The 13,467-nt window shown below is 47.7% G+C and overlaps 1 protein-coding gene across 1 annotated transcript in view; it reads right to left on the bottom strand.

Moving 5' to 3' along the window:
* PHF14 (PHD finger protein 14) overlaps nt 1-13,467 on the bottom strand; it is a 122,613-nt gene that overhangs the window by 70,955 nt on the left and 38,191 nt on the right. Inside the window, exons 8-14 of the mRNA XM_074268202.1 lie at nt 12,199-12,345; nt 11,103-11,373; nt 10,738-10,844; nt 9,751-9,846; nt 7,677-7,780; nt 7,068-7,199; nt 3,669-3,837 (exon numbers count right to left, since the gene is read on the bottom strand). Of these exons, the coding sequence (XP_074124303.1) occupies nt 3,669-3,837; nt 7,068-7,199; nt 7,677-7,780; nt 9,751-9,846; nt 10,738-10,844; nt 11,103-11,373; nt 12,199-12,345 (1,026 nt within the window). The remainder of the gene's footprint in view (nt 1-3,668; nt 3,838-7,067; nt 7,200-7,676; nt 7,781-9,750; nt 9,847-10,737; nt 10,845-11,102; nt 11,374-12,198; nt 12,346-13,467) is intronic.

Below are 13,467 nucleotides of genomic sequence, written 5' to 3'. Positions count from 1 at the left end.
CTGTCTATACCCGCAGCAAAGTAGGAGGGGAATGGGATATGGGAAGGAGGGAGGGTGATAAGAGAGGACTAACAGGGTAAAGGGAGTGAAAGAATAGAATAAGGGAGGAATGAGTAATTGTAAAAAGAAATTTGAAGCAAGTTTCTCTGATCCAGGTTTCATTTCTTAAAAACAAAGAGAACCAAGTCAAATTTACAAAAAATAAGAGCCACGTCCCCGTTGATAAATGATCAAAAGATATTATCTATGTCCAAAGAGCTATAAACTCATTTTTTTAAGCTAACAATATCACTACTAGGTATGAATATCAAGAGCTTTTTAAAAAAAAAAAAAAAAAAAAAGGAAAAGGACTCATATGAGAAAAAAAAAAGTATTTATAGTAACTCTCTTTGAGGGCAAAAAGTTAGAAGTCGAGGGGATGCCCATCAATTGGGGAATGGCTGAATATGTGGTATGTAAATGTCATGGAATATTATTGTTTTATGGGAAATGATGAGTAGAATGTTCTCAGAAGAAAAAAAAACAAACTGGAAAGTCCTCTATGAACTCAAGGAAAGGGAAATGTGCTGTATACAAAATAAATGCAATGTTGGGGGATGACCGGCTGTGAATGACTTGCCTATTTTTAGCAGTGAAACCACTGACAAGTACGCTGAAGGACTTATGATGAAAAATCCTCTCTCTACCCAGAGAAGGAATTGTCTGGCTACAGACTGCAGCACACTTGGTCTGGAGGGCTTTTTGATTTTGATTCTTGACTTTAGGATAGAAGACCTAGATTTTCTTTCACAACATGACTTTTATGGAATGTTTTGCATAACTTCACATGTGGATTCTTAATGGGAACTTGGAGTGCAGATAAGGGAATCTGTTTTTAAACAAATGTTTTAAATGTAGCTGGGGGAAACTATCAAATAAATAAATTTTTAAAAGAAGAAGCAGCAGAAATTCTAGAAAGTCCTATGGGGCCCAAACAGCGGTGCGCTGGTAAATGTTTTAACAATCAGCTTTAGGGAGGAGGAGAGAAAATATACACAGGACACACATTTAAGTGGAATTTGTATCATTCACATTTTTCTCCAACAATCTCTTACATGTAGACAACTAACAACAAATCAGCCCTGATTGGTCATTTTCCAAAATCCAAGTGTTTGTCCTAATGGAATAAAAACATAGAATTGCAGCCAAAATTAGAATTTTGATCATAAATTATGTATATTTCTTGAAAGGATCAGCAATGAATAAAAAATTTGACTCAATTCTTTTTGTCAAGACAAGGAACTAAGAAATTGATGGATGTCCATCAGTTGGGGAATGGCTGAATAAGTTATGGTATATGAATATAATATAGAAAACATTATATATACATATATATACATATATATATATATATATACATACATATATATATATATATATATATATATACATATATATATATATATATATATATATGTATATATATATATATATATATGAAATGACGAGTAGGCTGATTAGAAAAGGCTGGGAAACTTAGATGAACCGATGCTGCCTAAAGTGAGCAGGGCAAAGAACATTGTACAAAGTAACGGTAAGATTACGTGATGATCAACTGTGGTAGACTTGGCTCTTCTCAGCAATTTGGTAATTCAAAACAATTCCAATAGACTTGGGCTGGAAAATGCCATCCACATTCAGAGAACTATGGAGACTGAATGTGGATCAAAGCATATTTTCACTTTTTGGTTCTTTTTCTTTCTCATATTTTTTTCCCTTTTGGTCTGCTTTTTCTTGTACAAGATGACAAATATGGAAATAGGTTTAAATGAATTGCATATATGTTAGATAACTTTTGTCTTCTCCAAAATCTTACATGTATTTGGAAAAATAAAATACTATTGAGAGAAAAAGAAAATCTTACTCAAGAGAAGCATAAAAAGGTTTGTTTGTTTTTTGTTTTGTTTTTTTTTGAGGCTGAGGTTAAGTGACTTGCCCAGGGTCACACAGCTAGGAAGTGTTAAGTGTCTGAGACCAGATTTGAACTCGGGTCCTCCTGAATTCAAGGCTGGTGCTCTATCCACTGCACCACTGAGCTGCCCCGAGAAGCATAAAAAGGTAAAGAACAAAGGGAAATCATAAGAGAGTTAAGGTTCTAATTTTTATATTACTACAAGGGAGGGGCTACTTGTAACTCAAAAGAACTTTCTCATTATTAGGGCAGTTATATGTAGATAGAAGACACACATATGAGTTGAATATGAAGGGACAATAATTTTTTAAAAATCAAAATTAAGGGGTCAAAGGGAGAAAGGGAAAGGTACAATGGAATAAATTATCTCACATAAAGAGGCAAAAAAAAGCTACAGTAGAAGAGAAGGGGAGAGTAAAGGGAAGTGAGTGAACCTTCCCCTCATCAGAACTGATTGAAAAAGAGGATTCCATTCCACCTCAGTTGGGTGCAGAAATTGATCTTACCCTGTAGGAAAGTAGAAGAGGAAGGGAAACAAGACAAAGAGGGAATGCCCACGAACTGGGGAATGGCTGAACAAACTGTGGTATATGACTGTAATGGAATAACTTTTTCAGTAAGAAATGATGAGCAGGATGCTCTCAGAAAGAACTGGAAAGACTTTCATGAGCTGATGCAAAGGGAAATGTCCTGTGTACAAAGTAACAGCAAGATAATTAGCTGTGAATGACTTCGCTATTCTCAGCAATTCAATGATCCAAGAGAAGTGAGAATCTATGATTAAAAAAAAAAAAAGCTATCCATACCCAGAGAAAGACTTGATGGAGTCTGAAAATAGACTGAAGCATTTTTTTTTTTAAACTTTCTTTTTCTTGAGGGTTTTTTTTAATGTTTTCTTTTACAACATGACTATCAGGGAAGCGTTTTGCCCAACCTCACATATATAACCCACATCAAACTGCTTGTCTTCTCAATAAAGGGGACAGGGAGGGATGAAGGAAGGAAGAGAATTTTGAAGTTTTAAAAACAAATGTTAAAAATTGTTTTCACAACCAACTGGAGAAAAATAAACTAACAACTAAAAAGAAAGTTTAAAAAGATAGTGTAGAAATTCTTAGGTCTTTAAAAAAGCAGGTGATATGATTTTCACAATTCATGTTGGATCCTCTTTTTGTGTTCTGCTGGGTATATGGAAATGCTCTTTTTCTGTTTAAGTATAAAAAGTAATCATAAGCAGCAACACCCAGCCTTTGGACTTTATCTGCCAGGTTCTCACTCTGTATTTCTTTAGGGATTAGGGTGATATCAAGGTCTCTCTTCACCAGTACCTAAAGGGTCACAGATTACAGATGTCCTTCATTTTAAAGTTGACTATCTAACAGACCTAAGTATGCTTGCCAGTATAAATTCACTTTTATCCCTCTCATGGAATTCACACCTGCTATTCTGACAAGAGAATGAAGTTCTGGGGAAGAAAAAAGGCACCCATTCAATTTGTTTCAAGAAATACAAGTAGGAAGTCTGCTTGCATCTCTCACCTTTGATCTTAGCAAGGCCCCCTGACTTCCAGTGATCAACTGAGCACAAACAGGATGAAGCCAAACTGAGTGAGAAGCTCCCAGAACTGGCCCACTGTCAGCTGAGACCAAAGCTAACTGGTTTTTTACATATTATATATGTTTATAATAATAATTTTAAAAAACACCACGATAGTTACCGTGTTTCTGATTGGCATCTTCTTGGGTTCCGGTGGCACATCTTGTGGAACAAATTTCACTGGTTCCTTAATCTGCCTCCGTGATCGTTTGGTCCCATCTGGCAAGGTTTCCATGGCAATATCAGCTTCCAAGTCACTGCTCCCCGCCTGGTCACATTCTGAGCACTGCCTGGGGTGGAAACAAAACCAAACAATGTGTTTAAATACTCACTTTCACCTGTGAACTATCCGCATCTACGTGTATTTGGTTCCAACTTTGTCCTACAAGATCTCAGGGTGGAAACCGGCCAACTTTATAGATAAGTGGGGCTCTATGCTCACAATGCACAGCAACCCACACATCTTACCCTCTGGGAAACTTTTCATCCCCATAAAAAGCTGCTCAATCCCTCGCTAAAAAACACTGAGAATGCATTTAAAGAAGATTCTGCTGATTACATACTGCAAGGTGAGAAGACAAAGATGGACTCTTTGGAAAGAAGGGGTATCGTTTCTCTTTAGTAACTTACAGTCAGTCTGATGGCTTAAAGGCCCCCACAGATCCTGGAACTACTCACTACTCTGGCCATTCTAGCTTTTCATCTTTAGCAATGACAGACTGTCCAGAATTCGTTCTCCAAAAGAAGTATTTACTTTGGAAGGAAAAAATCAATGGCTAATTTTCTAACACGATGAACATTTCTACTAGAGAATGAAAATATCAATGCTCCTAGACCAAATGCACTCATTAAAACAGTAATCACTAAAATATAATGGAAAGATCAGCTGATATAATAGCTACTAGGAATCTTTAGAAACTCATGTTACCCTATGGTACATTAAAAAATCATCCACAAGAGGTGATAAATGAAATCATAGAAACTGAGTAAACAGTACAGAGGGAAGATGACTCAGGACAGAACCTGAGGGACTCCTATAATTAGAGGCTGTGGTCTGGAGAAGGATCGAGCAAAGGAGACAGAAAAGGACCAGGGGTAAAAGGAAAATCAAGGTGGGGTATCCCCAAAACTGAGAGAACAGAGTATCAAGAACAGTGTCAAAAGCCTCAGAGAGGTCAGGAGACTGAGAAAAGGCCACTGGAGGCAGCAGCCGAGAGAGCATTCGTAACTTTGGAGAAGGCAGCTGGGGGGATGATGAGCTCAGAGGTTGGATGTCAAAGGTTTGAAAGGAGAAGAGGGAAAGCAGAGGAACCTCCTGTCGACGCCTTTCCAAGGAGTTTAGCTGCAGAAGAGAATGGGATGATAGTGTGGACAGAAGAAACAAGGGAGGATTTTTTCGGAATGGGGAAGACGCGAGCACATGCTGTAATACGGGAGCCACCTGACAGTGGCTGCTGGACATCCAACCCACACCTGCAGAATGGATCTCCTCGGGTGAGAGGGTGATAAGGAGACTGAGAGGCCGTTGCTGTTCCCTGACCTCTCTGACTGAGAGGTTGCTCCATTGTCTGATCTCCCTCCTCTTCCCTCTGCCTCCCATTTATCTCATTCCCAGTCCACAAGCAACACCTGTGAGCAAAGGCTGCCCTGCAGCTTCTTCAGATGCCGTGATCCACAGCTGTGGAGGCTCCCGGAGAACTGACGGGCCCTTCACAGGCACGTTTGTAGCAGGTAGGGAATGAACCAGCGGACAAGGAAAAACTGAAAATAAGGGGAAGTGGGGAGGGCAGAGGGGCCAGTTTGTTGGATGAACATGAGGAAAGCCGCCCTGGTGGGGGTCAACAGCTGGGCACACAAAGTCTCAGCCAACACCCAGAGCCAGGCCCCAGAGAGAGAGGAGGCGAGGGGCCCCAGGCAGAGCAGGGGAAGGAGCTAAAGGGGGAAGGGAGAGGCAGGGGCTGCAGCCCAAAGAAAGGAAGGGAAGAGCAGGTCATGAGCAAGAACGGGCTCCGGGGACAGAGGACGCTGGGCTTGAGAGGCCGCCCGAGCCCTGCTCTGGCTGCGGGGGGCTAGGATAGCCAAGAGTTAATGGACTGAAAAGACAATCACCTTAAGAAGAGGGGTGGGCAGTGTGGTGGAGGAGGAGGGGGCCCTGCCCCTGCCCCTTAAAGGAAGGGCTACTCAATGTAGCCTCTCTACACCCTGCAAGACTTCCCCAAGCCACAGGAGGAAGGAGGAAAAGGACCAGAACACTGCAGGGCAGGCTCTCTGACAAATGCAGCAGAAGAGGGCAGAGAAGGGGCTGCCTGTGCCCCTGCACCAAGGCCTGGCCCGGCTCTTTCTCCCTCCCAGCTTTATCGTCTTTGACCTCTGACTCTTGCTTGGCCTCCTGTAGCCTCCCAAGCGCTTCCATACTGGGGGCAGGGAACGAGGTGGAAGAGCGGTGGGTCTTCAGTAGAAGCATCGATGGAGAGGCAGGAAGGCATTCCCTGATGAGCGCCAGGGAAGGCACAAATCCAAGGCACTTCTGCCCTCCCAGAGCTCACCCTCTTTAAGGAAGGCCGAGACCACGTGGGCCCAGAGATCCCTTGAGATCCCCACACTAAGGCACCGATGGGCATCTGCCAAAGGAAGCCTCTGCGCTGGGTCACGGGCAGCTTCTGAGGCCTGCTGAAAGCTTCTGCTTGCCCAGCCTCCCGTGCTGGGCCTGAATGCTCCCTCCAGACCAGACTCTGTGGATCCCACCTGGGCCTTCTCCCTGGCAGGCTCTGAACATTCTCTCCACAAGTGGGAACTCACCCCACCACTGACATCCTCCCCCAGCAAGCCCTTCTCTGATGCCCAGAGGCAGCGAGCCCCCCCTGCTGGGACCCTGTGGCACAAAGCTCTCAGCCGCCTGGATGGGGCCCATCCTCCCGGTGCCCTGGGCACGTGTGGGCGCGCTGTGCTCCGCTGGCCGGTGGCGCCCACAATGCCTTGTTGAACAAGTGTCCGTGAAATTGCTTCCTTGTCATAATTATGTGCCACTTCAGGAACATTAAGTGGATTATTTAACTGGCTTTGCAGTAGAAGGGACTGTAGCGCTCTAGCCTCCTTATAAAACGCTGACAAAGAGCCCTCAACATATTAATCACCACATGAAGAATTACACACAATCTCTTCCCAAGACGCCTGGCTTAAGTGACCTGCCAGAGTCCCAGAGTACGCAGCTAGAGGCTGGATTTGAACTCAGGCCTCCTGCCTCTGGGCGGTGCTCTAGGCCCTGCAGGATTCAGCTGCCCTCGCTACATAAAATCTCTAAGGAAAAAAGTGTGGCGGGCAAAGGAGTCCGTCGAAACCTGATCGGTCTCTTCCGAGAGGAGCATTGAAAGAAGAGCCCCTCCAGACCCTCAGCATCCTTCCTCCCGATCAGACAGAATGTCCAGACCCTCAGCACCCCTCCGCCCGGCCAGACTGAATGCACCCAGAATCGGCGTGGGCGTCACTACTCTGCACGTGGGCGCGCCCCAGCCGGCCTCACCAGTAGCTGTTCTTGGTCTTCCTCGGCATCCTGGTCAGGGGCGGGTCCAGACAGCCCAGGTGGTAATGCAGCTTACAGGTGTCGCACAGGAGGAGCAGGTGCTGGTCATGGTTCTTCTTGCAAATCCCACAGCTGGAAGAGAGGCAGAAAGAAGCATTCAGATCATCCCTTCTGAGCGTCACCTAGAACCCGGCCTCCCTCCTTTGGGCACCTCCTTGTTCATCCCCTGGATGGCACGTGGTCCCTTCCCACCAGGCCATGGGAGGCTGAGGGCCTCCACTTCTCAGGCCAGCGGGCTCCATGAAGACCAGAAGCTTTACTAAGGACTCAAATCCTTTGAGAATTTGTCCCTCCATGTTGCTCATGGAAAAGCCACTGGCCTCAGACTGGGGAACAAGGAAAGGAAGCATGGTGCGGAAGGCGCAGCCAAAGCCTCCACCATGGATGGCTGAACCATCCGAGCCCCCACAGATCCTCCCCATGGGCTCTGAGGAGGCCCGGCCCACAGCCCCGGTCCTGCTGGTTTCCAACGAAGGCCTTCCAACAAGGCAACAGGGGTTCAGTCCACATGGCCGGGCCGGGGAGGGAGGGAAGGCCACAGGTACTCGCCTATAGAGGACGGCCGGCAGGGTGGAGGTCTTCTGGGCGCCGCCTTCCTTTTTGCTGGGCTTCCTCTCCTTGGGCGCTCGCAGAATGGCTGGGATGTTCAACTTCTAACAAGGAGAACAAAGACGCTTTGTGGGGCTGGAAAGGCGACCCCCAGCAATGAAGCTCCCAATTGTGCCCCACTGACCAAGGACTCCCCTCCTGGCCACGGACTTCCCTCTGGGCTTTGGCCTCCCTCTGCAGCCCAGCCTCCTCCTCCTGGCCTCTGGCCTCCATCTGTGTCCCTTCTCTGCAGGCAGACGGAGAGAGGCCAGGAGTCTTTCCCTCCCCAGACCCCAGGAACAGGAAGCAGTGGGGTGGTGCTCCCCATGCCTCCATGACAGCTAATCCGCCCCCTGTGGGGAGAGTGCCACCCCTGCCCCGAGCGACTTCCCAATCCCAGCCGAGAAGTGACGCTCGCGAGCTAAGGATCGGCCAAGAAAAGATCCTGCACCAATGCTCCTACAATTAAGAGAGAAAGGGAAGGCTACGAACTCTCAGCCACAAAAAGAGGCGAGGGAAAGGGGGCCCCAGGGGGGAGTGCGCGACCCTCAACTCTCATCATAAGTGGCTCCATGAGGACCTGGAGCAGAGCAGGAGGGGAAGGGGGGACGAGAAGGGGGAGTGGGATACAAGGAGGGGTCAGACAGGGTGAAGGGGGAGAGGGAATACCCTAGGGGGGGAGAGAACGCTGAAGCGAGTGTCTCTGCTCCAGGGCTCATTTCTCAAACACAGGAACGGAGTCCAACTTAGGAAACAGAAGAGCCACGCCCCCAAACATAAAGGATCAAAGGCATGCCCTGGGGCCAGAGGGCCAGAAATTCATCCATTTAACCCCACAAAACCACCATGAGGCCTGAATACCAAGAGAGCTTTTTAGAAGAAGGAAAAAGACCTATATATTCCCAGCAGCTCTCTTCTCAGGGCAAAAGGTGAGAAATCGAGGGGCTGCCCATCAATTGGGGAATGGCGGGATAAACTGTGGTACGGGAGTGTCATGGAATATTACTCTTCCGTGGGAAATGACGAGCAGGATGCTCTCAGGAAATCCCGGGAAGTCCTCCATGAACTCCAGCAGCGGGTAAGGGACTGTGTACTGTGTACACGAGGCTGTGGGATGACCATGTGTGCAGGACTCTGCTACCCTCAGACTTCTGGGAAACCCTCCCCACACCGAGAAGGAGCTCACTGTGACTGAATACAGACTGCAGGATACTCTTTTTTTACTTTGTTTTTCTTGAGGATTTCTTTTTTTTTTTTTCTGAGGCTGGGGTTAAGTGACTTGCCCAGGGTCACACAGCCAGGAATGTTAAGTGTCTGAGACCAGATTTGAACTCTGGTCCTCCTGAATTCAGGGCTGATGCCCCCTAGCTGCCCCCTCTTGAGGATTTCTTTGGGGGGATTTGAGGGTAGGAGAACTCAGTTTTCTTTCACAACGTGACTGTTATGGAAATGTTTTGTATGATTCCACAGTGGTTTCTTAATGGGGGTTGAGGGTGGGGATAAGGGAGAGAATCTGGAACTCAAAAGTTTTAAAAACAAATGCAAAAACAATTGTTTTAAATGTAACTGGGGGAAAGAGTAAATAAAGAAAGGAAGAAGGGAAAAAACAAAGCTGAGAGCCATGAGTGCCAAGGACCAGAAGCACTTTCCCCTCCTGAAATAGGAACCAGGCTCATCACTCAACAGGACCAACTGCTCTCCCCTCTCCCAGGCCCGCCCGCTCTAGGGGGCGCCCAAGAGCACCTGGTGCTGAGGCCGGCCTTCTGAAGGGGCAGAGACATCAGGCCAGGACTGACCGGGGCCTCGGCTCGGGCTTCATCATCAGTGAGAGGACAATTGGGAAGAGGAAATGAAGAGTTGTGCAAACAAAGCAGCATCACAGCAGCAAGACTGAGCGGGCTCCTGGAGCAGCCAGAAATCATTATCCCCCAAGCAGTACTTGGACCCAACCAAAGGCTGCCAGAAGATGATTCCTGAAGATTCATCCATGACCTAAGAAGCCACGGGGAGGAGGGACAGCGGGGGAGACACCCACCTGCCCCGTGATTCTGCCCAGCAAGGCCCAGATCCCTTGTCCTTCATTTCTGAGCTTTCCATTCAGGTTCTGGAGCTCTTCTAAGGATTCACACAGCTAACGAAAGGAAGGGAGAGAAAAGTCACTGAAGAGGCAGGCGGGCGCTCCCCTCGCCCCGCAGCTGCCCCCACCGGCCCCCCGCGCGGTGAACTCCAAGCCAAAGGCCTCCCAGGTCACCAGCACATTCCTCATGGACATTCAGGGACCGCGACATCTAAAAAACGTTTGTTATATGGATGGAAGGACGAAGAAATGACCCATGCAGCGGATCAAGGACCGAGAGGGCGTCCTCTGAACTCTCATCAGAAAAAATCACAGTACAGTTACCACACAATGCCCGACACAGTCAGAGAGACAGAGAGAGACAGAGGCGGAGCAGAGGAACCAGTGGAGCTGGAGGAGGGACGGACTTCCCAGCCGCAAGGGCCACTCTTTACAGAGAGGGGGCCTGGGCAGGCTCACACAGCTGGGATGTGTCAGCGGGAGGTCTGCCCTCAGGTCCTCCTCCCGGCTGGCCAGTCCATGTCCCTCTGCAGCAAGCTGCCTCCAGGCTCAAAAGAAGCTTACAATCAAATCCAATATTCCCTACTCTTATTTTGAAATGCTGTTAAAATATGAAGCAAGTTTTCCAGTGGCTTCTGTTTATTTTCTCCTAAGAAAAGCTTAAAGCGTGAGCTCCTCCCAAATCCACAAGAAAATAGAAATGAAATCAAAGTCTTCTCTTCTCCGGGCGCTACAAAGGCCCCAATACAGACCGCACTGTCCCCTCGTACACATGCGACCCAGACGTTTCTGGAGCACGTTCAGGTCTGCGAATCACTTCCTGCGATGTAGGTGAGTTACACATGAGGGGTGACCAGCCAAGGGTCCCACGGGTCTGAGGCCAGTTTTCCTGCGGAGCCCGCAGCGCCCCTCGCTGCCTACTTACAGGTCGCCGTTATCACTCACCTTATTATACTCCACGTGCAGCTTCTCCTGCTCGTTTTCCAGCTTATCCTTGATGTTCTTTTGTTCAGCCATGTTTTCCTGGATCTGAATCATGCGCATGTTTCTTTCTATTTAAATCAAAGAGACTACATTACTTCATAAAATAGAAAAAGCAAACATCTGTAGAGAAAGCAACAGCGGCCACTCTCCCCTGGCCTCAGGGGCAGGCAGACATTGCCGTCCCTATACTCGGGCTTAGCAGCAGAGGGGGTGAAGGCTAAGGCTATAGAGGGAAAGCTGTGATCATCTGGGGGCTGCGGACGTGGCAGCGACCAAATGTGGAGGAAAAGCCGCCACGCCCTCCATGGGCCTGCGACCATACTGACCAAAATAGTAGTTCACAAAGTCCGCCGTCAGGGCGGGCTGCTTGTGCTTCCGCCGCCCGTCCACGCTGGAGCTGGTGTCCGACGTGTCCACGGGGAAGATGTCCGTGCTGATGCCCATGAGCTCGGCCTTCCGCATCAGCTTCCGGATGGCTGAGGCGCTGCTGGTCAGAGGCCGGGGCAGCTTTTCTCGGGGCACCCAGGCCTGAGGCCTGGTGGAACGGGCCAGCTCTGCCTTCGCCCGATACTGCTGCAGCCGAGCATTGATTCGCGCCTGAGAAGGAGAGGCCGGTGTCAGTCTGCATGTCAACCATCCCCAAAATGTTTAAAAGACATTAAAGTGGAGCGCAGAGACCGATTCAGAGTGCACGGACCGCCTCGGGACATGGGGGGAGCAAAAGGGAAGAGTCGGGGGATGGTGAGGGGGACCCCAAGAGTATTCTAGGCCAGCAGGATGCAAGGAGCCCCGCGGTGGAACCCTAAAGCACCCGGGCCACAGGGCAGTATGAGCCAGTCAGGTGGGAACAGATACCACAACACTCCAACAGGAATAAGACTATCCATGTGTGTGTGTGTGAGACAGACAAACATACAAACGGGGAGGAGGAGGGGGGAGTATGTGTGTAAAAAAACTTTCAGGGCACAAGGATTTCCCTTGGCTCTCGAGGGGATCAAGTGCCCACTGGAGAACGCAAAAGAGAAGAAACCTCAGGGCCAATGAAGGTGGATGCTGACCAAGAACGGGCTTCCTTACGGGGAGGGAGCGGAACCTGTCCTGGCCATAAGAAGGCGAGGCTGAGCCCAGGCTGTTCTTACACTCTATTCTAAGGAGGTCTATTTTCAACATGAAAATGGCCCCGTGACCCAAGGCACCCCCCAGGTGGTGGCTCAGGGCTGCTGAGGGAATAAAAAGCTTCTAAGTTTAACCTTACAACTCCACACCAAGAGAAGGACCACAAATGTTACCAAAGATCTCAAAAAGCCTCCTCTCCCCACCAAGTCTTGCTCCTTAAGACATTCTGAAATCCTCCCGGGGCTCCCGGAGTCTGTCCCAAGGCCCCTGGCCTGGCCCTACGAAGTCCCACACAAGAGGGGGTACCTGGGCCTCTGGGGACAGCTGCTTCTCCCTCTCTTGCAAAGACATCTTACAGTAGGACTGCAGAGCCAAGTAGTTTTTCCTCTTCCATTTTCTGTCTAGCCTGTCCGCATGCTGTTTGCAATAAGCAAAAAACGGGTCGGCTATGTCCTAATAACAAAAAAGAAAGGAAGATAATTAAAGGTGTTCATCTCAAAAATGGTCACGTATCAAGCGAGACGACAAACACAAAGTGCACGGCAAACTTTAAAGAACCGTCCAAATTCTAGCTATTATAATTATATGCATTACAGAAAATGTATTTTTCTACTGAATGTTATTATAGAATAATAGTTATTTTGAGACTTAAAGACAGTAACATTTCAACATACACGTGACTAACTGCTCCTGCAACTATAAATTACATGAAAAAAACCTGGCTCAATATGAAAAGTTTATCTTTTACTATGTCAGTATATAGCAATGCTTAAATGAAATTAAGAAATCAATAAAACTACAAACATTTAATTTGAGAAGCGTTTTGGCAAGCCGGGAGACAGAGAAAATGGAGTTTTGTTCATTTTCCCCAAAATACTCTCTTAAAGGACAGAAAGGAGATGTGGCACAGGGGAAGAAACGAGGACCGAGAATTGCCAAGGCTCAGACCCGAGTGTGAGTCAGGATAAGCGCTCTCTCATGCCCCTGCCACCTCGAAACTCGGCTCAGGAGAGGAACCGAGACTGCGAGAAGGACGTTGAAAACCAGAGTCCTACACTTTCCAACTGATGCTAAATTTTTCAGTCAATCTGTTTATGAATGCACAATTTACGTAATAGTACAAATTTATTACAGATTTTCAATGAAATGCATTCATAAAACTTTCATGATTAAAAAACTTTAAATTTTACATATAAAAGTAACGCTTCTATAAAATGCAGTAAACTGCAAATATGGCTAAATTGACCATTTAATAAACCAATTTGGAAGCCGTGATTTCTTTGGAGGAAGGAAAGCAGGCCGTCAAGCCTCTGCAGGCCTACGCCGTGACCACAGAAGTGCCCAGCAGCATGTACGTACCTCATCCAGGTGCCTCACGCATCATACCCAACCTCACTGGGGTCTGCACGCCATCTCTCGAGGGAATTAGTGTAACAGGAATCATCTCCATTACATACAGAGAATAAAACTGCAATTCAGAGCGGGTCACTGGCCTGCCCCGGGTCACAGAGCTGGTCAGTGCGGGCGAGAGAAGTCCGGGCCAGAGTGCTGCTGTTTGGGGACCAGCCCTCTGGT

This window comes from Sminthopsis crassicaudata, chromosome 5 (assembly GCF_048593235.1).
Source record: "Sminthopsis crassicaudata isolate SCR6 chromosome 5, ASM4859323v1, whole genome shotgun sequence".
Classification (NCBI taxonomy): Eukaryota; Metazoa; Chordata; class Mammalia; order Dasyuromorphia; family Dasyuridae; genus Sminthopsis; species Sminthopsis crassicaudata.
The sequence above is the reverse complement of the archived record's forward strand: the minus strand, read 5'-3'. Positions and strand labels throughout refer to the sequence as shown.